The sequence below is a fragment of the Hemitrygon akajei genome, chromosome 5 (assembly GCF_048418815.1).
Source record: "Hemitrygon akajei chromosome 5, sHemAka1.3, whole genome shotgun sequence".
NCBI classification, from domain to species: domain Eukaryota; kingdom Metazoa; phylum Chordata; class Chondrichthyes; order Myliobatiformes; family Dasyatidae; genus Hemitrygon; species Hemitrygon akajei.
This window is the reverse complement of record NC_133128.1, coordinates 80,143,944-80,171,432: the sequence shown is the minus strand read 5'-3', so window position 1 is coordinate 80,171,432 and position 27,489 is coordinate 80,143,944. Positions and strand designations below refer to the sequence as shown.

The window sequence follows — 27,489 nt, the reverse complement described above, 5'->3', positions numbered from 1 at the left end:
ATATTCTGAAGTTGTGAGCAATGCTTTATTAATTCAATTCTTCACTGCTAGTGTTTAAATCTTGCCCATAATAAAACTAACATATTTTCAAAGCTTTCCAGACTGAAGGGAAACTCTACCTTCTGTTGGATTTTCTCAGGGGAGGTGATTTGTTTACACGGCTGTCCAAGGAGGTAAGAACTTCAGATGTGCAATACATTTTTATCTAAGTAGCAGTAGACAGAGACCAATAGTCTTGCTCTGCTTTGAAATATAGAGAACGGTTCTCCCCATGCTTCAGTGGTAGTGTCAAAGCACTCAGTACAAAGAAATTAGTTCAGGTGGTGAGTTCACCAATATTCCCTTCCATCATCCATTTGCAGCACAACATTCATTGAATTGAATTGACTTTATTTCTTACATCCTTCATATACATGAATGAAACCTTTACGTTACGTCTGTCTAAATGTGCAATTTATAGTAGTTTATAATAGTAGGTGCAACAGGACAGTCAATACAACATAGAACTACAATTGTATCAGCATAAATTAATCAGTCTGATGGCCTGGTGGAAGAAACTGGCCTGGAGCCTGTTGTTCCTGGCTTTTATGCTGTGGTACCGTTTCCTGGATGGTAGCAGTTGAAACAGCTTGTGGTTGGGATGACTTGTGTCCCCAGTGATCCTTCCAATGGCCCTTTTTACACATTGTCTTTGTAAATGTCCTGAATAGTGGGAAGTTCACCTCTACAGATGCACTGGGCTGTCCTCACCACTCTCTGCAGAGTCCTGCGATTGAGGGAGGTACAGTTCCCATACCAGGCATTGATGCAGCCAGTCATGATGCTCCCATTTGTGCCCCTGTAGAAAGTTCTTAGGATTTGGTGGCCCACACCAAACTTATTCCATTGTCTGAGGTAAAAGAGGCGCTGTTGTGCCTTTTTCACCACACAGCCGGTATGTACAGACCATGTGAGATCCTCTGTGATGTGTATGCTGAGGAACTTAAAGCTGTTCCCCTCTCAACTCCAGATCCATTGATGTCAATTGTGCAAGGGGAACTGGAGTTGCACAGAGAATGGTGGGTGTGTGCAATCCACTTCCAGTGACAGTGGTAGAGGAGGATGCATAGGGTCTTTTAAGAGCCTCTTATATAGGTACATGCAGCTTAGAAAATTAGGGGGCTATGTGGTAGGACACTCTAGGCAGTTTCTAGAATTGGTTACATGGTTAATACAACATTGTGGGCCGAAGTGCCTGTTATGTGCTGTAGATTTCTGTTTCTAATTATTGAAAATGAAATAATGATAGGGACTACTTGGGTATAAAGCTGAAGCTCTCAACCTCCTGTTTGAGAGACATTTGAGTAAAGTTCAATAAGTTCAAAAGGTACATTTAATGTCAGAAATGTATACAATATACGACCTCAAATTCTTTTTCTCAGAAATACTGGTAGAAATCTAAATGTCATTGCCCCTTTGTACAAATTTAGATGTCCCTATGCAAGTCCTGAAATGCTGTCATCAGAATTATATATGTGACACTGATCATTGCAATTGATGCCTCCCAGTCACTCTTATTCAATCTTCTGTTATGGTTAACATCTTATCTTCAATTCCTAAACTATCTATATGGGAGAGGCAGCCCCTGCCTGGTTCTGTTTATGTCTATCCATCTCTCTGAAGGCCGAGAAGTGCCGGCAAAGACTTCCCTATCCTGCAAGTGCCTTTATACTTCCCCAGGATCTATTCTTAGCTGTTTGCATGTCCATGTCCCCTCTCTGCTAAGATATATAAAAACATTACATCAGCTTCCAACCACACCAGACTTAACAATTCAAGTTCCGCTGATTAGTCACCCTATTAGGCATTTGTATTCTGAGCAGATACTTCCTCCCAGTAAATACTGGAAGATTTGAGCAACATTATCTTTTATTTCCTGCTATAAGCTTAATTTCCAAACCTCTCTGCGATGAACCAGGCCATTCATATATGGGCTATGTCACACAGCCATTGGGCATTCACCCATGTAAAAATCACATGACTGTCCTTTTTTAGCTTATCTTTATTATTTCTTCATTATTCATATAGTCTTCATTATTTCTCTATCTGACATCCCATCATCCAACCCACCTGAATATCAGGTATAGGAACTCTTAATTTTCTTTTCTTTCCAACCTAGAAGGATGCTGAACCTTCTGGCCTGAGCTGATTTACTGTGCATGTTTTTTTATTTTCATATCTGTTTTGAAATCGCTCCATTGCCTGTTTTATTTAAAATCTTTTCCATCCCTACGGTCAGCTGAGTATTTAATTGCTCCATCACTGACAGTGTTCTGGAGTTGACTGCCACACCCTCCAGCTGCTGCCTTGCAGTTGGGATGCTAAATTGCATTTCAGTGTAACCACTCTTCTCGGATTCCACAAGACCAGTACATCCATTGGAAAAATTCATTTCAACTAGTTACATTTGTTCAGAAGGGTCAAGAGAATTTTCCAGTAACTATCTAAGTAACTGTACTTTCGATCTATTTTGATTCTTTCCTGTGAAGTTACATGGCAGAGTCTGTAAGAAGTCTATGGCAATAGTTATATAGACAAGCTTTTTATCCTGTCCCCTTTAGTAAGGCATTTGACAAGGTCCTGCATGGAAGGTTGGTCAAAAAAGTTCAGTCACTCAGTAGTAAATTGGATTGGATTAGACATTGGCTTTGTGGGAGAAGCCAGAGATTGGTAATAAGATGGTTGCCACTCCGACTCGAGGCCTGTGCCTAGAAGAGTGTCAAAAGTATTGGTGCTGAGTCTGTTGTTTGTCATCTGTTTTAATGACCTGGATGATAATGTGGTTAACTGGATCAGCAAATTTGCAGAGGACACCAAGATTGGAGTTGTAGTGGGCAGCAAGGAAAGCTATCATGGCTTGTGGGATCTGGATGAGCTGAAAAAATAAGCTTTAAAAAAATGGCAGATGGAATTTAATGCAGACAAGTGCAAGGTGTTGTACTTCAGTAGGACCAACCAGGGTAGGTCTTACACAGTTAAGGGTAGGGCAGTGAGGAGTGTGGTAGAACAAAGAAATCTGGGAATACTGGTCCATAAATTGTTGAAAGTGGCATCACACGCAGATAGGGTTGTAACGATTTTTTTTTTGCACATTGCCCTTCATAAGTCAGAATATTGAGTACAAGAGATGGGGTGTTATGTTTAAGTTGTATAAGACATTAGCAAGGCCTAATTTGGAGTTTTGTGTGCAGTTTTGGTCTCCTGCCTGCAGGAAAAGATATTAAGAAGTTTGAAAGAGTATAGAGAAAATCTATTGCCTGGTATGGAGGACCTGAGTTATAAGGAAAGATTGTATAGTATAGGACTTTACTCCTTAAGATGTAGAAGATTGAGAGGAGATCTATTAGAGGTATACAAAATTGAGGGGTATAGATGGGTAACTACAAGCAGGCTTTTTCCACTGAAGTTGGATGGGGCTACAACCAGAGGTCATAGGTTAAGGGTGAAAGGTGAAAAGTTTGAAACCTTTTCATTCGGGTCATGAGAGTGTGGAACAAGCTGCCAGCACAAGTGATTGCATGCAAGCTCAATTTCATTTAAGAGAAGTTTGGATAGGTACATGGATGGTAGGGTATTGAGGGTTATGGTCCCAGTGCAGGTCGATGGGAGTAGGCAGTTCAGATGGTTTAGCATGGACTAGATGGGCCAAGTGGCCTGTTTCTTTGCTGTACTTTTCTATAATTGACTCTTTGCCTCTTTCGCTAAAAATATGAGATGGGGAATTTTGGTAAAGCATGGCCATAAATGGCTACCTCAAAACATAACCAAGAAAGCAAAATTGAGTATCAGTTTTGCATTATTTCTACTTATTTCTTCCACATAGGAATGTGTTTCTATTCTTCCATCCTATTGTTTTTAATCAGCTTAAGGCTTTTATTTTTGGATTATGAAAATCTCTAAATTGTTACTTCACAAGTAAGAATGGTCAATAAATGTCCTTTCAGCCTGTTAAGATAATGGAGGGAAAAACTATGTTTTTATTAGTCTATCATTCTCTGTCCATTTACTTACACATTTGGGAAGTTATTTCCTTTTCTATTCATTTCTTCCAAAGCTCTTCATCAAATTATTCAAGCCTATGTTTCTAATGATCCCCTTCAGTTTCAACAGTGTTGTGATTTGCACATGCTAGTTTTGACTGCTAAATATTTAGTCATTTGGCAGTACATTATACAATTTTCTGTCTTGCTGCTACTCTCCTTTAAAGATCTGTTTTAAAAAAAACCCTTTTAATCTTCCTATCAGTTGCAATTCTCTCCCTAACCCCTCACCCACCCCACACCCTGAGCTTGATTCTGGTTCCTTTTTCATCTCAGACTGTATGGTACATTGTTTTACATAATGTTCTTGGACTCAAGATTCATTGCACTAGCTTTGTATCTCAAGCATGGGTTCCTGGTCTTTTTTACGCTATGGATCTCTGCCATTAACAGAGGGTCCATGGACCCCAGGTTGGGAACTCCTGGTCTAGGGTAGAGATTTTCTTATCAGGATAGTATTTGTCATTTAATACGGAAAAGGTTATGTAAAATTGATTAAAAATTGTTAGATGTTTATCCAAAGATATTTTTCTTGCATTTTATGTACTGTACCTTCAAAGTATCTCCTACTTGAATATGTTCTACTCTATTTCTGTTCTCAAGGTCATGTTCACTGAGGAGGATGTTAAGTTTTATCTTGCAGAGTTGGCACTTGCTTTAGATCATCTTCATGGTCTGGGAATTATCTACAGAGATCTAAAGCCAGAAAAGTAAGTTGTTTATTTTGGGCATTTTTTTCCCTGTATGATCTGCAGAGTCTCTGCTTTTTTTGCACGTGATCGATTGTTATTAGTTCTGCCTGTCCTTTTTTCTGCAAAGAACCTTTGTAGTATTATTTAAAGGAATTATCTTTAATTGTTCCCTTTCAGTATTTTGCTGGATGAAGAGGGCCATATTAAATTGACAGGTGAGTAAATTCATTAGTTTTGCTGATTTTACTCATTAGAAGAGATCATAAATTGGTAACAGCATAAAACATACTGTCCTCATTCATGAGTGTTTGGGGACACAATTGTTACAGATAACAAAAAAAATTTGTTGAAGTCATTGGTAATGATACAAGTATCAGGGACACAGAGTTGTAAAAAAAAAAGTTGGACTTTACTGCTGGTATCTGTGCATTTAGTTGCATTTTCTGGAGTATTGTCTTTAAGTCCTTCCAGCTTTCACCTTTAGACCATTCTAAAAACTTAGTTCTGACTATGTGATTTCCCTCCACTCTCCAGTTCTTGCCCCTGCTTTGGCTTCCCCTGACAACTCAATTATATGTGTGTGTGTGTATGTGTATTCATATCTCGAACCATTTCTGTATTTATGTGCCATGAAAATAAATGTTATATTGCTTATTCTAAGATATAGTATGCTGTATTTATCATGGCTGTACTTGATCTGGTATTGGGAAATGAACCTGGTCAGGTGTCAGGTCTCTCAATGGAGAGCATTTTGGAGATAGTGATCACAATAGCATTGGAGACGGATACGAACAGACAAGTTAGGGAAACGTTTAATTGGATTAAGGGGAAATATGAGACTTTCAGGCAGGAACTTGGAAGCATAAATTGGAAACAGATGTTCTCGGAAACATGGAAGAAATGTGGTAAATTTTCAGGGGACATTTGTGTGGGGTTCTGCATAGGTACATTCCAATGAGACAGAAAGGATGGTAGGGTATAGGAACTGTGGTGTACAAAGGCCGTTGTAAATCTAGTCAAGAAAGCAAGAGCTTACGAAAGGTTCAAAAAACTAGGTAATGATAAAGATCTAGATGTTTATAAGGCTAGCAAGAAGGAGGTTAAGAATGAAATTAGAAGAGCCAGAAGGGGCCATGAGAAGGCCTTGGCAGACAGGGTTAAGGAAAACTCCAAGGCATTCTACAAGCATGTGAAGAGCAAGAGGATAAGACATGAGAGAATCAAGTGTGACAGTGGAGGAGGTAGCAGAGGTACTTAATGAATACTTTGCTTCAGTATTCACTACGGAAAAGGATCTTGGCAATTTTAGGGATGACTTGCAGCGGACTGAAAAGCTTGAGCATGTAGATATTAAGGAAGAGGATGTGCTGGAGCTTTTGGAAAGCATCAAGTTGGATAAGTCACCGAGACTGGACAAGGTGTACCCCAGGCTACTGTGGGAAGCGAGGGAGGAGATTGGTGAGCCTCTGGCAATTATCTTTGCATCATCAATGGGGACGGGAGAGGTTCCGGAGGATTGGAGGGTTGCGGATGTTATTCCCTTATAGGCCAGTGAGTCTTCAGTGGTTGGCAAGTTGATGGAGAAGATCCTGAGAGACAGGATTTATGAACATTTGGAGAGGCATAATATGATTAGGAATAGTCAGCGTGGCTTGAGTGAATTTTTTGAGGATGTGACTAAACACATTGATGAAGGTAGAGCCGTAGATGTAGTGTATATGGATTTCAGCAAGCCTTTTGATAAGATACCCCATGAAAGGCTTATTGAGTAAGTAAGGACGCATGGGATCCAAGGGGACATTGCTTTGTGGATCCAGAACTGGCTTGTCCACGGAAGGCAAAGAGTGATTGTAGATGGGTCATATTCTGCATGGAGGTTGGTGACCAGTGGTGTGCCTTGGGGATCTGTTCTGGGACCTTTACTCTTTGTGATTTTTATAAATGACCTGGATGGGGACGTGGATTGTTGGGTTAGTAATTATGCTGATGACACAAAGGTTGGGGGTGTTGTGGATAGTGTGGAGGGCTGTCAAGAGGTTACAGCAGGACATTGATAGGATGCAGAACTGGACTGAGAAGAGGCAGATGGAGTTCAACCCAGATAAGTGTGAGGTGGTCAGAGGCTTTTTCCTAGGGCTGAAATGGCTGGCACGAGGGCACAGGTTAAGGTGCTTGGAAGTAGGAACAGAGGAGATGTCAGGATTAAGTTTTTTTTATGCAGAGAGTGGTGAGTGCATGAAGGCAGATATAATAGGGTCTTTTAAGAAACTCCTGGATAGGTACATGAAGCTCAGAAAAATAGAGGGCTATGGGTAAGCCTAGGTAGTTCTAAGTTAAGGACATGCTTGGCACAGCTTTGTGAGCCGAAGGTCCTGTATTGTGCTGTAGGTTTTCTATGTTTCTAATTCAAGGCATTATGACTCCTTGCGGTGTTCTCACCACCTTATAATATTTGTCAAGCTCACGTAATTTTGTTTTAATGATTTTTATTAAAATCTCTAAACCACTGGAAAGAGCAAATTTCTGTACTTTCTTTGAGGTGTTGACTAATAGTTGTAACAACATGTCTATCATTTAAAATGTTGGGAAAACAGACTAATTATATCATCTCCCAGGTATTTTCTTGTATTAGCGTGAATATGCTTTTACAAAAAATGATGTGAAAATCCATAAAATTAACATTTGTAATATGCCGACAAGTAACCTTGCAATGTACCTCCAGGTTACAAAATGGTTGCATTGCTAGAAAACAATACAGATTGTGAGGTTCTTCTGCCCCCCCCCCCCCCCATCCCTCATTTAAACAGTGGAGAAATGTTCCTCTCCATTAGCTTTTTTTCTTTCAACCGTAATCCCCTCTGTGTATGTAGTCCATAGACAAGGGAAGTCTGATTGAATAATAGGCAAAAGAGGAAATGGTAGTTGTTTTAATTAACTAGAAATGGATATTGTTTGACAAAGTATCATTGTATGAGTAACTAATTAAATTGCTTTCAATTTTTACAGCAAATCCATTTAGCTGTTCAGTAAACAAGCAGTAAATTAGTTCAGTTCTCTGTATAGATTTTGCTTTTTTGTATAAATTCCATGAGTGAAATTGGTTGCTATTTATAAATTCTGTAATGATGAATTTGGTATCAACATTGACGTAACATGGGCATACAGGGTATATATTTTTAAATTAGTACATTCAGTAGCCACTTTATTAGGTACAGGAGTAGAACCTGGTGTAGTCTTCTATTGCTGCAGCCCATCTATTTCAAAGTTTCAAGTGTTGTGCGTTCAAGGATGCTGTTCTACATATCATTATTTTAACACGTGGTTATTTGAGCTACAGTCGCCTCCCTAACAGCTTGAAACAGTCTGACCTCTTTCAATAACAAGGCATTTTTGTCCACAGAATTGTAACACATTGGATGTTTTTTGTTTTTCATACTATTCCCTATAAGTCTAGACTCTTTTGCATGAAAATCTCAGGAGAACTACAGTTTCTGAGATACTCAAACCACTCTGTCTGGCACCAGCAATCATTCCATAGTCAGTCACTTAGATCACATCTTCCCCATTTTGTTGTTTGGTCTGAACAGCAGCTGAACCTCTTGACCATGTTTTCATGGCTTGAAATGCTGCTGCATGATTGGCTGATTAGATAGTTACATTAACAAGTGGGTATACAGGTCTGCTTAATAAAGTGGCCGCTGAGTATTTTTCAATGTTTCTAGTAGTTAATGATTACAGCCAAATTGAATAGTATGACTAAAGACAAATTTAGATTAAAATACTCATTAAATCAGTCCTTTTGCCAAAGTAATGTTGCTAAACTTTGTGGCATTTTCCTCCAGTTTGGTAACTACTTGTCTTCAGTGGGTTAATATGCAGTTTGTTCATTATCAGCTTAAAAAATAGAATCTTTGGGAATCAATAACTTGGACACCAGTGGAAAAGCAACCATCAAATGATAGATTACTCTTCCATTGTGCTCATTCCTGAACAAAATGTCATCTTTGCCCAAGTGTTGGATTAACATATTACACTTGGATGTTAATAGCTAATGAGTCAGAAAATGCTCCAGATGGACCACTGTCTGTGCTTTTCCTGTGACCACATATATTATGCAGTGTAGCAGTTCCAGTTTAGTTTGAGGCCTGTGTATCATGATTTTGAACCAGTGCAGACTGCAAGTATCAGCTAAGTGTCACATGGTACTTCCAGGAAACCTAACCCAATGGCTTTTCTAACCCTACCCCCCATCACATTCTTTGATTTGGTTTCAAAAATATCAAAACTGTACAAGTTTTCGATACTTGGTTATGGCATGAACTCTAAATTAAGTTCTTTTGCATTTAGATTTTGGGTTGAGCAAAGAATCTATCGATCATGAGAAGAAAGCCTATTCGTTCTGTGGTACCGTGGAGTATATGGCACCAGAGGTAGTCAACCGTCGTGGTCACACTCAGAGTGCCGACTGGTGGTCTTTTGGTGTTCTCATGGTAAGCTTTTTAGTTTGACCATATTGGTCTTCCTGCACTAAAATGTATTTGGCCAGTTTGCTCAAAATTCTTCAAACATAAAATAAATATGGAAATACTGAAAACTTACAGCAAATCAGATCAGACAGCCTCCATGGAAAGTGGAAGCAGTTAATGTTTTGGGTCCAGGACCATACATCAGAACTTGAAACAACAGAAAACCAATTGTCTTAATTATTAAGAGTACGGTAGGGATGGATACAGTAAACAATATTGATAGCACAAGCCCATCTTAATGTAACACTTAAGCAGCAGATAATCTTTTGTATGTGTAATATATAAGGTTATGGAACATGATTGATGGAATAGAGCCAAAGTTAAGGAAATGGCTAGTTCTTGTGCATATGTATTTCCAACATCTGCAATATTTTGTTTTCAGAGAGTAAATTTATTTCAGTTGTGAATTTTGTTTTTGAGGACTGATTTATAATTGCAAAAGAATTCAACACTAAGCTTGTTTTGGGCAAACTATTTCAAATATTTGCTACAAAGCAAAATTAAAATTGCATTTTCTAATCCAAACTTTTTAGTTGATTTGTAGTTCCAGCACTTCTGTTAATGGAATGTGAATATTTTTGATATGTATTATCCATCCCTGAACTGAAGAGACAATTAAGTCAACCACGTTGTTGGTTAGACTCACAGACTAATCAGGTGTCCTCCCCAGTGGAGCTTAAAGAACCATTTGGCACTTGACATTCTGATAGCTAGAATTGCTATTACTAACAATAACTTTAATTTTAAAATATAATTTTTACTTGAATTTAAAACCCCCAGTGGCTGTGTTGGGATTCAAGTTCATTTCTATGTATCAGTAATCCAGAAGTCCAGCTGAGAGTGCTATAAATTGGCTTCTGATACCTCCACCTCAATTTCAAAATTAAATGTCTCAAATGGTAACAATATGCCGGTGTTGTCTCTTTTATACAATCAAAGTGGCAGAGAAAGTTGCAAAAGGATTTCATAAAGTAACTGGGGGGGGGGGGGGGGAGAGAGCTCTGAAATATTAAACTCTGGGGAATTAAAGGAAGTTGAAGGTCTACTTTAGACACAAAATAGGTGGATCAGAGTTGTACACTAGAAATTATGGAGGCAGAAGTTGAAGTTTTATGAACAGAAATGGCTAAAGTCAGACAAAATGCATTTTGAAATATTTAATTCACCATTTCAATGACACTAGAATGTAAAGTGTTGGAAGTCATGCTGCATCTGTACAAACTGATGGCTTAATTGCTTCTGAGGTTCTGTCTTGATTTTGGCCACCAAGCTAATAACAGAAGTCTATCGGTCTTTATCGTTGACATAGATTCTAATGGCTTAATAAACACAGGGTTGGTTCCTGTGTTGAATGACTCTAAATGTAGTGCTGTGATTAATTTAACATTTGACTTGCACCACTTTCAGTACTTTAATGAATTTTCCTAATAACCTGGGGCTAGATCAGTGGTTGATTTTTTGCATAGTAAACAAATTGTCACCATCAGTAAACTGCCAAATACCTGATTGCCATTTTTCATTTTCCTATAGTTTCTTAAAAGATGCTGTCTTGCTGCATTGGGCTTTTATTCTGCCACCTTTAGTCACTTTGAACGGTTGGTCACTGTATTTGAATAAAGTTTTTGGTATTTCATTTGGATTCCCAATGCTATTCCAAAGAGCAAGGTTTAAAGATCTGAAGACCTTCAGTTTGTCTCTAAGACTGCTCTCAAAACTTCTTGGTGTATCTATTTTGAACTGCTCTCACTGCAATCTGAAGTCTGTATTTTCCCCTTTAATACTGTACTTTTAAACCACCCTAATGAAGTAGATTTTACAGTCTCTTGAAGGACTCAGTGGACTTAATGTTCAGGAATGCAGATATGGCATTTTTAAGCGGGCGAAGGTATAATCATGGCTAGAAGAGAGGAAGGAGGGGAGAATAAGCCAGACAAAAGTAGCAGGATGTAAGGCTTCCTCTACCCAGATTCTTGATAGCAAATATACAGTTGTTGAAGAACAAGAACAAGGGCCAAGATTGTTGTATCAGAGGGAAATGAGGAATTGCTGCATTCTGTTTCACAGAGGCATGGCTCATGTCAGACTGCTGATTTGAAGTGGGCAAAAGGTGGGGATCTGTGTTTCATGATAAAGACTTCTTGGTGCTCAGACGTAGCAGTCTTGTTGCACTCTTGTTCCCTGACTTGGAACATCTAATGATTAAGTGTTACCTGTTCTAGTTAGAGAGTTCTCTGTAATCTTGACCACAGTTTACATACAACCAAAGGCTGATGTTAAGCAAGCACTTAAGGTGTTAAGTGCCTCCTTCAGCAAATCAAGAAATACTCTATCTCAATGTCTTTCAAATCATTGGGGATTTCAATCCAACCTGCCCAATTATCAACATATTACCTGAAGCACTAGGGGACCCAACACAACCAGACAACTGCTATACTACCATAAGGAATGCCTACTGTTCCATCCCTACATTGTATTTTGGGAAATTTGATCATCTGGCTATCCTCCTATCTGCATTTATGCCCTGCCACAGCTGTCCAGCATCCTTCTGATTCCGATTTGGTCCAAAATTGCTACTTCACATGTGAGATGGCTTTCCTGAGGTTGTATTTGGACCTCTTGTATTTTACTTGGTCGCCACACCTGAATAACACTGATCTAGTCCTCAGCAGATTGTGATTCTCTTGGTTCATCCGGGGATTCTGGTTGGAAGACTCAATAATTTTGTAGGGTGACTTTATAACATCCATGACAAATGTGGCATATTCATGTGAGTCGAAAGCCACCTTTAACACAAATGGATACAAGGTCACGATACAGAGACACCACTTCTTCCTCAGAGGACACTGGTACAAGGCAGTCATCAACATTGAAGCAATGTAAAACCTTATCCACTGTCTCGAAACTTAACTGTTCTTCATTGTCTTCTGTGCATTTCCTAAGGCGAAAATGGTAATGAAGTTGCCCCAAAAAGATGTGCCACCATTCTAAAGTTCACCCTACTTCGGCTGACGTCACGATCAGGCCGCCAGAGAAACCAGCAGATCTGCATCTTCTGCTGGTACTTTTAACCCAATGAAACATTGATTCAATTTCTGTCATAGTCACCACTGATTCTTTTCTGAATCACGTTATGATGTCAGTCAGTGAGCTAGTAAGGTCTGGTCCCTGTAATAGCTGAGCATTAAGTGATATTCCCTGATAAGTCACTCCACAGTCAAACACAACACAGTTTCCCTTTTCCACATCATGATAAACACCATGATATTGAATATACCAGCCTTCCCCATCACTGCATTCCAGATCCTCTGCTGGCACTCTTTAGGCATAAGCACTGGAGATGGCATCCTTCATGAAAGCTGTGTAGTCAATGTGAAATGACAAATCCTTCCTAAACCTTTTCTTTAGATTTGGGGCACACTGTTCAGCAATCTTCCTATTATTAGGCATGTTAACCTCCTTTCTTAAAGGTTAGCTAATCTGGTAGTGACCAGCCACTAGTTTTGCAGAATTTGCCATCAGCTCCATGAGCTTCTTGTCTTCTCTCAATAAACCAGGTTGTTAATCCTGACTGCATTCATGGAAGTTTCATTTCTGTAAAGTCTGCCTTGAACTGCTGCTGCCAAAGCTTATCCAAGTTCAAAACTGACACCCTGTTAACTATCAGCTCAGGCTGTGCACAGTCTCTTCCAGTAACATTGTCTCCTTTCAGTGGTCCATTCACAGTCCAACTGAACATTGTTCTGATTGCGTAGGGTCCATCATTAACACTGTGAATCACTTGCAACAGCTCCAATGCTTTGGGCACATTTGTCCCTATCTACAGTTCAATTTCTGAATCAGTCTCCAGCAAATGGAGAAGTTTCAGGTGAGACCAGCCTGGAGATCCCTTTGTGGACAGACATACCTTACTTTCCTGAGTATAGATGTAGGGTAGTTCACAATAGTTTTCACAATCTAAACCAGCTGCTTCCAAATCTGAAACAATGTAGCTATTCACAGGCTTCTCTTGACCCATAGTGCATAAGAGAATATGTGTCCTTTTTCCTGTGATATTGAGCTTGTTCATAAGGCCACAGTGCAGAACACTGCTGTACTTTGATCTAGGAAAGCTTAAGTAATCACTGTCTTGTTACCATTCTTAGGCTTCACTTGTACTGGAACTATGGAAAGTTTACAATCATGGTCACCAACCGTTGTAAGGCCGTTAGATACCAGGACACTACTCACTGCTGCGTCTGATTCTTGGACAGCTTGTTTTAATTCTGCACTCTTTTCGTCAAAGTGAATGTGAAGTATGCTGGGATGCTTGCCTTGCATACCTTGCATGAAAGATGCTTGCTGATGTGTCCTGTACTCAAACAGCCAAAGCAGACACCATTTTGCTGTAGAAAGACAGTCTTCTCACCATGAACCTTTTTCTTCATCAGAGGGCACAAATTTGATGCAAGTTCATCCACACAGAACAAACAAACACTTTTAGCTGACAAGACCATTTCCCTTCCATTAGTTCCAGGTTCAGTTTTAGCTTTACTTTTCACAGTGGCCACAGTAATGGCAAAGCTGCTTCCTTTAGCTTTTGTTCACAACCTTGGCTTATTGCGGGTGATGTAGTGTCCTGTATATTCTCAAACATCAGGTGCGTAGCAATCTTCACTTGGCTTTCAATAAAATCAACAATGTCTGTGGAAGTAATCGTATGGTTGTGACTTTCTTGCAGTTCACAGACCACCATTCTCCATTTATCCATAATTCCTTAGTGTTTCCATGCTGTATGTGAATGTCCCCATGAACCCTTTGAGCTGGTTGGATATAACACAGGTTCAGAGTGCCTCATTAGTATAGCCTGAGAGTAAACACCCTGAACTACCTCTTGGCCCATGTTTCACCGACACTTGAGGAACAAATTAATCAATACTGACATTGAATATTTTTGTTTTCTTCTGTGCCCTGTCCATATAGGAACTCATGCCATAGGGCTGTCCTTCTGGAGCACTTTCAATACTTGCCACACTTGAAGCCCTTAGCACATTAACTGTGGCCACCTGTGCGGCAATTTCTTCCTCCAACTGAAACTGTTCTTTCCTTTTCTGTAGCTGCTGCTCTTGCGCTTCCAGCGCCTGTTTGTCCTTTGCTAATCACTGATGTGGGATTAATGCAGCTAAGTCGGCCTCTGTTTTAATGCGTGCAAAGAAGGTAGTAATGCAGAAGATTTTCTTTCTGCAACAGACGTTTGAGCACTGACATTTGACACAATTAATCAGTTTCACATCTTGTGGATCCTCTGCTGCATGTGCAGTCAAACCATGCCGTGGAATTTGAGAAATATTGTCTGTTGGAAAGTGAATCACATTCGCTTGTTGCAGCAACATGAGCTTAAATGGAACATGTTTGGTTCATCCATTGTTTCGTATCCTCTATGAATGCACTGCAATAGCGATCAATGTTTTTCAAACATTGGTTCTACTTTTCTGGTTCAACCTTGGGAAATAATGAGATTAGCATGTGATGTTGCTTAACATCTTCAGAGATTTGTCAAGTTTTCAAGACAAGATTGCACATGTAGGCATTTTCTTTAATTTTCATAAGATCATTAATTGATGGTATTAAACCTTTAATTTGTTGATGTTTGGTTTTGTACTTTGAAGACTTTTGATTAGATAAGCCTTGACTTTAATTTCTCTTTTGCAAACCTCAACTCCAGTGTTGTTGGCGCCAATTCCATGCTTCAGTACACTCTTGTTACTTTCTCTAGTGTGGCTTGCAATTAACTTTGTTTGCCTGCAGCACTGGTAATATTTCGATTCAATAATGTAGGCAAACAAATAAACTGTCCATGCATCCACAGTGCTTAAACCAGCCCGAGCAAACAGCCTTCAAATCAAATGTCAACAACCAGAAAATTCCAGCACTTCAATAAAAGAAAGCAATGAACCTTCAGGTAAATAACGCTGGATCGAGCAATGGTCCCCAGTAGACAGACAGTACCGACCATTCAAAACTGTGGTCAAACCACAAGTACACAGCATGAATCAACAAAAGGTAATTTACTTGCCACTACACAAACAAGAGAAAATCTGCTGATGCTGTAAATCCAAGCAACACACAAAATGCTGGAGGAACTCAGCAGGCTATTCAGCATCTATGGAAAAGAGTACAGTTGACGTTTCAGGCGGAGACCCTTCAGCTGGACTCTAGTTGCCACAAGCTGCTCCAGTTTGAGACAAAAGATTGGTGTTCATTTGGTTTAACGTTTTTTGTTGACAAAATGTAGCGGTTACTTGAAAATGAGCCAAAACAGCTGAGAGACTGTAATCAACACTGTATAATGCGCTTCCAAATAACGAATTTCCAAATCGAAAAAGGTATTTTTGAACCTTCATTACAAAACCAGCAAAGACTAACAATCTTGTAGTGATTTTTAAAAAAAGCTAACAAAATTAAATTAGCGATATAACAGTCTAATTAACAGTTTTATAGCAATATTAGTGATACTAAGTGGTATAATAGCATACTTGGTGATCAACTAGTGATATAACTAAGCATTATAATTGGAATAATTTATTAGCAGTCTACAAAAAATACAATCCCCCAGCTGCTTCTTAACAACTAAAATAAAATGTGAATTCATAATTATACTCATTTGTTTCTAATGCACCCCAAACATGTAACAGATTACATAATAAATGCACCACAAAATACAGTACAGACGGAAAATAGATACAAGGTTCCTACACATGTATTAGCTTTTTGTAGCACACACACACACACACACACACAATGCTGGTGGAATGCAGCAGGCCAGGCAGCATCTATAGGAAGAAGCACAGTCGACATTTCGGCCCTTTGTCAGGACTAACAAGGAAAAGGTAGTAAGAGATTTGAAAGTGGGGGGGGGGGGCAATCCGAAATGATGGGGGGGGGGGGGGGGGGGGAGAGCTGAAGCTCAGAGCCGGAAAGGTGATTGGCAAAAGGGATACACAGCTGGAGAAGGGAAAGGATCATGGGATGGGAGGCCTAGGGAGAAAAAAAGGGGGAGGGGAGCACCAGAGGGAGGTGGAGAACAGGCAGTGATTGTGAGAGGGGCAGAGAGAAGAAAAAAAGGGGGGGATAAATAAGTAAGGGATGGGGTAAGAAGGGGAGGAGGGGCATTAATGGAAGTTAGAGAAATCAATGTTCATGCCATCAGATTGGAGGCTACCCAGACAGAATATAAGGTGTTGTTCCTCCAACCTGAGTGTGGCTTCATCTTGGCAGTAAAGGAGGCTATGGATAGACATATCAGGATGGGAATGGGACGTGGAATTAAAATGTGTGGCCACTGGGAGATACTGCTTTCTCTGGCGGACAGAGCATAGGTGTTTAGCGAAGCGGTCTCCCAGTCTGCGTCAGATCTCACCAATATATAAAAGGCCACACCGGGAGCACCAGACGCAGTCTAACACACCAGCCGACTCTCAAGTGAAGTGTCACCTCACCTGGACTCCCAGGTGAAGTGTCGCCTCACCTGGACTGCTTTTTGTTCTCTCTTAATGAGGCCACTTGTTCCAGGAAATGCTTTAGAATAAGTTTGGCAGTGATCCCATCATTTATTTTGCATTTCATTGGGAATGTTTTATTTGGAGGTAGTGTGTTGAATATTTTGAACTGTTTCATTATTTTTCAAAATGCTGCTCACAGTGTCGGGTAATGTAATAGGTGACAGATAACGCATTGTTTATAATAGAAACCTCTACATGATTCACAATCACTGTTATTGAGTTCTGTTCACGTTAAGGGACGGTGTCTGACATAATGACATCAGTGTAAGGCAACTGCTTTTGGTTTGTTCGTAATGGAAGTGAAGGGCTGCAGCTTTTGTTGAGCACAGAAAACGACACTCGTGTGTTTGTGTTTTATTCACAAAATCCTACACTGGTGACACTAACACCCTTGGACTATTCCAGATTGTCGACCAATGCAGTCGGTCTGAAACTGCTGGAGTTTGGGGAATAGGATAGTTTTGCACAGACTGAAGCCCAGTTTGCGCTGTGAGAAATCACCGTGAACAATTCCGAATTGTACAATGTCGTAGCATTGCTAAGTAGTTCCACTGAAGCCAGAGTGATGAGTCTACTAGAAGACCGTCTGCACGTGATGAATATGCCACTGAAGACTCACCTATGAAAGACTTTTGGATTGTTGAGTCTTTGTGTGCTAGACAGTTGTTCTCCTTGCCTGGCCCAGGTGACGCTAGGCAAGGAGATGGTTTACACTCAGCTAGGCAAATGTGCATAACTCCTCCTCCTTTCCCTGTCTCAAGACTTGTTAGCAGAGCAGCAGAATCACGCCAGTGACTCTGAACCAGGTCTGTTTTTACCACGCACATTTAGGCATGAACGCCAAGTGCCAACTGTCATGCAGCTTTGACAGTGCCAGCGGGTTGGGACATCGGAGGTCTGTGAGCACTGTGGGTTCCAGCTGCCAGGGTCATCTATTGTTCATTACAGACACCCTTTCAGGACGATGCTTCCTGTGTAACATGGGTGCTCCAGTGATGTGCTGCCAGCATCACCAATTAATTATAAGGCAGAGAGTGTCGGGCCCTCACTGGAGGCTGCCAATGGCAGCAGGCTCCAGACTTAATGGGATATAATATGTTAACACTCTGCTTCAGTGAACAATGCTACACATGGGACTTCATCTTGGCTAAAGTTGGTAGAACTCTGCTCAGCACAGATTTCTGTGCACCAAACGTACTATTAGTAGATTTTCAGAGCTGTCTGCTTGTGGACGCTAAGGACTTTAGGTTGTTACTCTGATCACCCCCCCCCCCCCCCCCCGACGACGACTGTCTAATGCTTACACCACCACATGTGAATTCACTTGCTTGTTGGGTAAATTCCAAAACCTTACCAAGCCCTTATTTTCCACTACAGTCACAAAGTTTGGGGTTGAGCACCACATTTCCACAACTGACTTGCCTGTTTGTGTAGACTGGACTCAAAAGCTGGCCAGCACGAAGACTGTTCTTTGGAATGGAAGTGCTTGGCAGTGTACACTGGTCAAATTTCTCTCTGGCTTCACTCCTCCATATGATCCCTAAGCTCAATGGTGGTTGTTGTCTGCATTAACAAGGCTGCCGCCTCTGATCATCACCTAGTCCCACATATTCAAGACTTTTCGGCACATTTAGCCAGAAAGATAATTTTTTCTAAAGTGGACTTTGTTAGGGTCTACCATTAGGTGCCTGTGTGCGCTGAGGATGTTCCCAAACCTGCTGTTATAACCCTGTTTGGCCTTTTTGAGTTTCTGGACTGAAAAATGCAGCAGATTTTAAAGCGACTAATGGACTCCGGTAAAAGACAGCGGACATGACCAAGGGATTTGATGACACTAAATGAACTCTTTCAAACAGGACCCTATTAGCGCACCCACTCCCCTACGCACTATACCCATCACTACTAATGCCTCAGAATATGCCACGTGTGCTGTGCACAAACATTTGGTTGGAGAGGTGCGGCCGCAGCTTGCCTCTTTCAGCAGGCAGAACCACATCCCAGAGATGAAGTACAGCACAGATGACTGTGAGCTTTTCAGTCTCTACCTGGCTGTCCATCATTTTCACTGGAGGGTTGGCATTTCACAACGTTCATTGGCCACGAATCCCTCGTGCCCACGATAGCCAAAGCATCAGACACTTGGTCTGAATGGCAGCAACGCCATCTTCATGACTGACATACACCACATCAAAGGATAAAATAATGCTGTGGGTGATTGCCTCTCACGGCCTACTGTCAATGTCATACACATTATGCCGGCATGGCAGCCAACCAAGCTACTGACCCAGAGATCTGGACTTACAGGGCATCAGTTATGGGCCTGCAGTTTGCTGACATGAAATTCGGGGACACAGTCTCAGCCAGTCCCCCTCGCACAATTGTGCCTGCAAACTGGAGGCATTCATGGCCTCTTGCATCCAGGCAGGGAGGCTTCACAGAAACTGGTTGCTTTAAATTTTGTGAGGGCCATGTGAGACTGGAGTACAGCTTTGTTGTGTGTCAGCAGGTGAAAAATTTACTCACGTTCAGGCACCATTGACATCTTTCAAGGTTCCTCAGCAGCTTAACCACGTCAATATGGACCTGGCTGGTCCTCTTCTCCCCCACCCACAGTTTCACGCATCTCCTTACTCTAGTGGGCTATACAACGTGGCCCGGGTATCCATCAACCCCGAGGTCACTCTGTTCAGCAAGCCCCAATAGCTCAGAAACTAGGTGTTAAATTGCTTCACACCATGGTGTATCACCTGCAGTCCCATGACCTGTGTAAGTAGTTTCACCGTTCCTTAAAGGCTGCTCTGTGAGCCTCCCTAATGGACTAGTCTTGGCACGATCATCTCCTGTGGGTTCTTTGGTGGCTCAGGATGGCTTCAAAAAGAACCTGCAGTCTTCTGCAGCTGAGTTGGTATACGGGCAGCTGCTACGGGTGCCAGATGATTTTATTCCAGATACCATGATCACCTAGTTGGTGTCTCAGCAGCAATCTGCTCTCCTCAGTAAACTCAGTCCTTTTACACCTATTCCTACCTCCCATCATGGCATACTGCACTTTTGAGTTACAGTTGACCTTCATTCTACCTTAAAAACACAAAATGCTGGCAGAACTCAGCAGGCCAGACAGCATCAATGGGAGGAGGTAGTGACGACGTTTCAGGCCGAAACCCTTCATCAGGAGTGAAGTAACATGGGATGGTGGAGAGGGGATAAGAAGTGGGGGGAGGGATGAAGTAGAGAGCTGGGAAGTGATAGGCTGGAGGGAAATGGGCTAGGGGGAAGGTGGAGAATTATGGGAAATAAAAGAGAAAGAAAGGTAGGGCTGGGGGGAGATTATAGTGAGAGGGGAAAAAGAAAGAGAACCAGACTAAAATAATAGGGATGGGGGTAAGGGGGGGCAGGGGTATCAACGGAGGTCTGTGAGTTGGATGTTCATGCCGGCAGGTAGGAGGCTACCTAGGCAGGAGATAAAGTATTGCTCCATCGACCTGCATGTGGCCTCATCTTGACGGTAGAGGAGGCCATGGACAGACATGTTGGAGTGGGAGTGGTCTGTGGAATTGAAGTGTGTGGCCACAGGGAGATCCCGCCACTGCTGGAGGACTGAACGCCGGTGTTCAGTGAAACGGTCTCCCAGTCTGCGGCGGGTCTCCCCAATGTATAAATGGCCACATCGGGAGCACCGGATACAGTATATCACCCCAGTTGACTCACAGGTGAAGTGGTGCCTCACCTGAAAGGACTGGGGCCTGGGATGGTGGTGAGGGAAGAAGTGTGGGGGCAAGTGTAGCACTTCCGTTTGCAGAGATGAGTGCCCAGAGGGAGGTCGGTGGGGAGGGGTGGGGGGATGAATGGACAAGGGAGTCGTGCAGGGAACAATCCCTGCGGAAAGCCGACAGTGGGGGGGAGGGGAAGATGTGGCTGGTGGTGGGATCCCCATGAGCCCCCTTACAATGGAGCTTTCCACGTTTTGGAATGGGACACGGTTTTATTGTAGATAGGAAGCGTAAACCTGAATGTGTTTCAGTAGATCACCATAAACCAGCCCAACAAGACCTGGATGGTCTCACTGTCAAAGCCCCTGCATCATGACATGACCTGGATGAACAACCAGAGGCTCCTGCTGTTACTGTAACCAAGGCACATAGGATCTGTTTCGAGTGACTCATTCGAGCTCCAGATGGACACTCAATGACGGTTTTGGTGAAAAATAGAAACTGTTCTACACAATTCACAATCACAATCATTGAGTTGTTGTGTATACTTTAAGAGACTGACATAATGATGTCGGAGTAAGGCAACTGTTTGTGATTTGTTCATAATTTTGTTAAGCTCATAAAACAATTCTCGTGCTTTAGTCACAAAAATCCTACAGTAGTAGCTGCTGTTTGTAGTTGGAATGGAGATGATTGTATAATCTCTGCGCTAATCAAATGTGGTAGTTGTACTAGTGACCTCATGAACGTAATTTGTTTGGTGTTCTCTTCCGATAAACCTTTCAGGAGAAATTGCTGCAATTTTATTGAAAGTTTCTTAAAGCCATTATTTCAGTTATTTTAAATAGACAGTTTACCAAACAAATGAACTTTGTCTTCTGGGACCTGACCATGCAGTCATTTCCAAAACTGGCTGACACCTTGTCTTGGACATTTTGTATTTGAAAATGGTGCTAGAGTAACTTTAATTCTGTATTTCTTTCTAGTTTGAAATGCTTACAGGCACCTTGCCTTTTCAAGGGAAGGACAGAAAAGAAACTATGACAATGATCCTAAAGTAAGTATCCTTCAGTATTTTGGGCCTGTAAATTATAGTTTTCAGCTGAAAGTATTGTTCTTGTGTTCCATTCTGCAAAGGAAGGTTTCTTAATTGCTTGTAACACTATTCTTACCTGTATACCACCTCCTCGGTGCCCCCTCTTCCTTTCCTCTCTCCCATGGTTCACTCTTCTCTCCTGTCAGATTTCTTCTCCAACCCTTAATCACCCCCAGCTTTTTACTTCATCCCCCTCCCTTACCTTCTTAGTCTGGCTTCTTCCCCCTTCCTTTCCAGTCCTGATTGAAGGGTCTTGGCCCAAAACATCAACAGTTTATTTGTTTCCAAAGATGATGCCTGACCTAGTGAGTTCCTCCAGTATTTGGTCTGTTGCTCTGGATTTCCAGGATCCCTTGTGGTTACTAATTGCTTGTATGTTTCTTGCAGAGCAAAACTGGGAATGCCTCAATTTTTAAGTGTGGACTCTCAAAGCCTATTGCGAATGCTTTTCAAACGCAATCCTGGAAATCGACTAGGTATTTATGATGCTAATATATAAATAACTAATGCACTGGAAGCTTAAGCAATGTATTTATAGAATTATAAAGCATAAAAGCTGGTAATTTGCTTTATCATAGGCATACCTAATCTTAATCTTATTTGCCTGACTTTTGGGCATAGCCGTAAATTTCCTTTTTGTTGGTATATTTTCAGTTATTCAATTGCATCTATTTTGAAGGTTACAGTTAAGTTACTTTCAGGTAGTTTATTCCAGTTCAGAACTCAATGTGACAAAAAGGCTCTCATTTGGCTTTCTCTACCCTCCAGCTACTTCAGGTTAGTTTTCAGAGAATTCATTTTTCTGCCAGTGGAAATAGTGTTTTTTAAATTAACTGTATAAACACTAAATGGAATGAGAAACTGAAGAGTTACAGACATAGCAGATGCTCTGCCCTGTAGCTGGTACCCAGCTGGAGGTGCAGCCTTTTAGTTGAGCTCACCATCAACTGAACTATGACTTTTTCCAGGCTAATATGAAAACCTCTGTAGTACTATTTTGAAGAGGGTTGGGGGGAATATTCTTATTAATGTTCTAAAGTTCTGGCTAATATTTATCTTTGCTCAATGTTACTTAGAAGAAATTTAAATTATCGTAGTTATTGCAACCATGGCAGGAGTTCAATGGTAAATTATTTTCTTGAAACAGTGCTTTGGATGGTCTGCAATGGATTTGAAAGGTGGTTGCTTTAAATACAAGCTTTGTTTCTTTGATTGTCTCGTAATGTTAGAGAGTAGGAATAAATATCTTGTACAGCAGTCAAGAAATGGATTCAATTCAAATGCAGCAATTTGGTCATCAGTGTTCTTTTGCCACTTGCCACTATAATCATCATGCATTATGTGGTCATTGAGAACCTTGGGCATAATAGGAATGAAAGATCCACTTATAACATCAATATTACTTAGTTTTTGATGGCAAGGATGGTGGAACATATTATGATAGAAATTGTTTTCTTGTTGATCTTTAGATTGAAAATTTTCTATTCATTGTTTTATAATGAGGCATTAAGGTGCTGGGTGGTGGAGAGGGGATCACAAATAAATTGTACCTTTTATTTCAAATCAGGAGCAGGTCCAGATGGTGTCGAAGAAATTAAAAGACACAGTTTCTTTTCCACCATTGATTGGAATGTAAGTGTGTGTGTGTTTTTAAGTCATTTTTAGATTGAATTTTAATTTTTAATTAACCATAAATAGGTACTGTATGTAGAAAGGTGTAATTATTTTATTTTCAAAAAGTAAGTCTTGCTTATTTTTGCAAGATTTTGTGAGTGTAGCTTTCAACTTTGGAATTTTGTCAAATCTTTCTGCACAATTACTCAGTGTTTCATCCAATGTATGTTCATTTATGATTAATTTCAGAAATTGTGCAGAAGAGAAATACAGCCACCTTTCAAACCTGCAATTGGTAGACCAGAGGATACTTTCTATTTTGATCCAGAATTCACAGCAAAAACACCAAAAGGTAATGCTGCTGAAAAGCCACTGTAAATGTAAATGATCCATAAATTTATTGCCAGTTCAACTGTGATGCACTTGTGTGTTGAAGGATGGGCTGTACAACCATTGCATGCAAAATTTTTACTTGTTCTGCAGCTTCTTTGTCTGTGGTGTGAAATTAAAATATACCCGGGTGTAAATGACTGGCTCCTTCGATTGAGTCATTATAAATAGTTCATTGTGCAATGTACATCAATTGAAATATATTTTCAGAAGCATGTGAATATGGTCTCTGTAAAGTCTATTGACAAATATAATGCTGTTTAGATTCTCCTGGTATTCCACCCAGTGCCAATGCTCATCAGCTCTTTCGTGGATTCAGTTTTGTGGCTAATACCTCAGAGGAAGAACCCCAGCCCATGCAAACAGCTACACATCCAGTTATACAGGTAATGAAAGTGAAAATTACAAGCGAACTATGTTTGAACATTTCAGGAATGACTAATTCAAAGAAAGTATCTTTTTTTTGGTCAAAAGCATTTGTTACATTTTAAATTCAAATGAAGAAATTTGGTGATATTTTAGTTCAAACTTGATTGAAGCTCCACAACAAATTCTTTGGGAATCACATTGAAAGAAGTTAAAATGACCCTTTACATGATATTAGCTTCCTTAAATCAAGGTACAAATACAGTGGAAATGTCCCTGATTATTCGTGGTTATGTCCTAAATACAGGTACCAACAAGGACAAATCCTGACCAAAGAATTTGGCTAGATGTGTTAAATTTGATTCAGAAATTTGAGTTATGTGTAAACTTCTTCCTGAGAAATATGTTCCTCTGTTCCCTTGTATATTGTTTAATGTGTTTTCCAAAACTGTATTAGTCTGAAATTGATTTCAACCTCCTTTTAAAAGCAACTGCAAGAGAGCACAGCATACAATACGCAAAACAAAATATATTGAAAGTGGTTTTCAACGCCTGTTAAAGGCTTGATATCATCCAGATTTGATGCTGAACCCACCTGAAATAAAAACATGGCATCATCCCATTTTTAAAAACCGTATTTTTAAACTTTTCTGTTTTTAATAATTTCAACAAAGTGAAATGACCAGTTCCTTGTCCATCCTGCTTTGCAAGTTGGCTGAAAATTGGAAGTTTAAATTTTCTAATGTCATCCCATAACTTTTTAAACTGCCAGCATAGAATCTTCAAAATGTTTCTAAACTTAAGAAAATATGTATTTTGTAAAAGTTCAAAAAATTTTAGCTTGCATGTTCAATGAACAGAAGATTTGTGGCATGGTGTACTGCTCATATTAATATACTTTTATTGTGGTACTATGCATCCTTTAAAGGTATTGCCAATAAGAAGTACCAAACATGTTGAACTTTATTCTCTCTATTCCCATCTGAGGTCAAATTTCAATATATTTATTTGAACTTGACTGATCTAAAACTGAAATGCTTTCCATGTTAGACAACATTTATTAAACGGAAACTATTTAGTATTTCAGGTCTATTCATTAGTTATGCAGAGGGAATCTAATAAAAATTCATTCACCTATGTTAACTTCGTACTTGCAGCATTTTCCGTTTTTATTAAAATGTTTTGTCTCTGCCATTGATTAAATTTGCTCTATTTCCTATGCCTTTCAATACCAGTTTTATTTAAATTTGATCACCACTGGAGTAGCAAGTTCACTGATTTGGAATGACAAGTGTTGCATGTTGATATAAGAAAGATTGATTTTCACAAAATGCCCAATAATGATGCTTTTGCTGTAATTGCGCTGTGGTCTATTTTTTTCAAGCTATGCTGATGGATTGCTGTCCAGCTGGCTCAGAACATGCTACTCTGAGGCTCTTTGACCTCAGGCAATTAATTTTTAAAAAATATGAAGTGACACCAATTTGGAAAAAGAGTATCTAATCCAACGTTTGCTCCAAGATTAGATTATTACCTGTTGCAAATTGTCTAACACAGTTTTACTGCCGCATCTTAAAATTGGGGCTAGGCAATTTGGGTGTAATGTCATCACACACTTTGACAGACAGACATACTTTATTACACTATGCACTTTGAAATTCATGAACACCATTCCCCTCCTTTACAGCATCCACCCCCATTCCATTACCAATTAACTCCTTAGGCTAAATTAAACAAATTTAAAAGCTTTTTAATAGTAAGGTTATTTAGATTTTCATGTCAAGGCAGATTAGGAAGGGGAAGGCAGAGGATTGGGACTGAGAGGAAAAAAGGATGTCATCATGAAATAGTGGTGCAGACTCGATGGATCAAATGGTCTAATTCTGTTCTTATAGCTTATGGATAGAATTAAGTTGCAAATCAGCTGTATGTTTCTTATGTTCTATGGCCTATTGCAATTCCATGTATCAATGCTATAATCCTAGAAAATTCTTCCTTGGATTGGGGGGACAAAACTGCTCTCATACTCTAAGTGTGTTAGTCAGACCACCTTATAAAGACTCTGCATTATATCCTTGCTGTTATGTTTTTGTCCTCTTGAAATGAATGCTAACTTTGCATTTACTTTCCTTACTACCAATGCAATCACCAAGTTAACCTTGGGGAATCCTTCACTAGGACTCCCAAATTCCTTGGCACCTCCAATTTCTGAAATCACACCGTTTAGAAAATCTGTCAAACACAAGGAAATCCTAACGAAGCTCTCAGCCCGAAACGTTGACATTGCTTCTTCCTATAGATGCTGCCTGACCTGCTGCGTTCCACCAGCATTTTGTGTGTTGTTAGAAAATCTGTACTTTTTTCTTCTAACAAAGTGCATGCCCATATATGTCCCTGTACTGTATTCAACATTCTCCTAATCTGTCCAGGTCCTTCTGCAGACTTAGTTTCCTCAATATTACCTGTCCCTCTACCTATTTTTATATCATTCACAAACTTGGTCACAAAGCCATTATGAATGAAACTGTAGAAGATGACAGGAGGCTAAAGAGGTTAAACACATCATTTGTATTTTCACCTGATTTTAACAAATGACTAATTAGTTTAGGGATATAATGGTTTCTGTGTCAAAATAGTTTAAATCCATAAACTTCATAATAAAGAAAACAATACTATCAATTAGATTTAAATTTATTTTGCATTTTTATTCCTCCTACAGTTGCACAGAACCAGTATTCAATTTGCAGACAATTATGACCTGAAAGAGGACATTGGTGTGGGTTCCTATTCGATCTGCAAACGATGTGTGAATAGATCTACTAACATGGACTATGCTGTTAAGGTAACTATTTTCGTTATTCCAATTTTATAGTACAAAAACCTGGAAATAAGCTTTGGATGTCTGTTTCTTAACTGCCATTTTTCTGCAGCGTTTTGGATAAGTGGAAGCTTGTAGAGGCAGATGAGCACAATTTCAGCCAGGTGAGCATTAATATGAAAAATTAAAGGTATGCGTAACAGTTTCAGTTTAAAAAATTGTGTCAGAGGTGGAACATCTTCCTGGTGAGAGCACATTCTGAATGGTGGTGGGGATGGATGTTTTGCTTAGCTTCATGAAAGTTGATGCAGATATACCTGTCACTATACCAATGAATGAAATTAGCAGATCTATTCAGATTGAGCCTGTTGTTGAGGAGTCCTTGACTGGCTTAAGTAAATTGATTTATTGTCACTCATTAGGGTTCATGTTCATTTAGGCTAATCCTAGATGTCAATATATTCTAAAATTGTAGTTATAAGATTATGAAGATACATTTGCACTCTATTAAAGTTCTAAGTTTGTTCTTTCCTTCACCCCAACACAACTCCTTTTCCATTTTAGTATATGGGGATTTGGTTTTTGGATAAGTTGAAATCTGAATAATAGAACAAGCTTAAGTGGTTTATTTTTTGAGGATTCTGAAAAAGAAGTTCTCTC

At 40.0% G+C, this 27,489-nt stretch overlaps 1 protein-coding gene across 3 annotated transcripts in view; it reads left to right on the top strand.

Annotated features, from left to right (window-relative positions):
- LOC140727909 (ribosomal protein S6 kinase alpha-3) overlaps window positions 1–27,489 on the top strand; it is a 109,890-nt gene that overhangs the window by 54,138 nt on the left and 28,263 nt on the right. For all 3 annotated transcript variants that reach the window (XM_073045868.1, XM_073045867.1, XM_073045866.1), the window contains 10 exons: window positions 94–173; window positions 4,683–4,789; window positions 4,949–4,986; window positions 9,119–9,261; window positions 21,532–21,602; window positions 22,029–22,117; window positions 23,209–23,273; window positions 23,505–23,607; window positions 23,910–24,031; window positions 26,731–26,853. In XM_073045868.1, coding sequence (XP_072901969.1) covers window positions 94–173; window positions 4,683–4,789; window positions 4,949–4,986; window positions 9,119–9,261; window positions 21,532–21,602; window positions 22,029–22,117; window positions 23,209–23,273; window positions 23,505–23,607; window positions 23,910–24,031; window positions 26,731–26,853 — 941 coding nt within the window. The remainder of the gene's footprint in view (window positions 1–93; window positions 174–4,682; window positions 4,790–4,948; window positions 4,987–9,118; window positions 9,262–21,531; window positions 21,603–22,028; window positions 22,118–23,208; window positions 23,274–23,504; window positions 23,608–23,909; window positions 24,032–26,730; window positions 26,854–27,489) is intronic.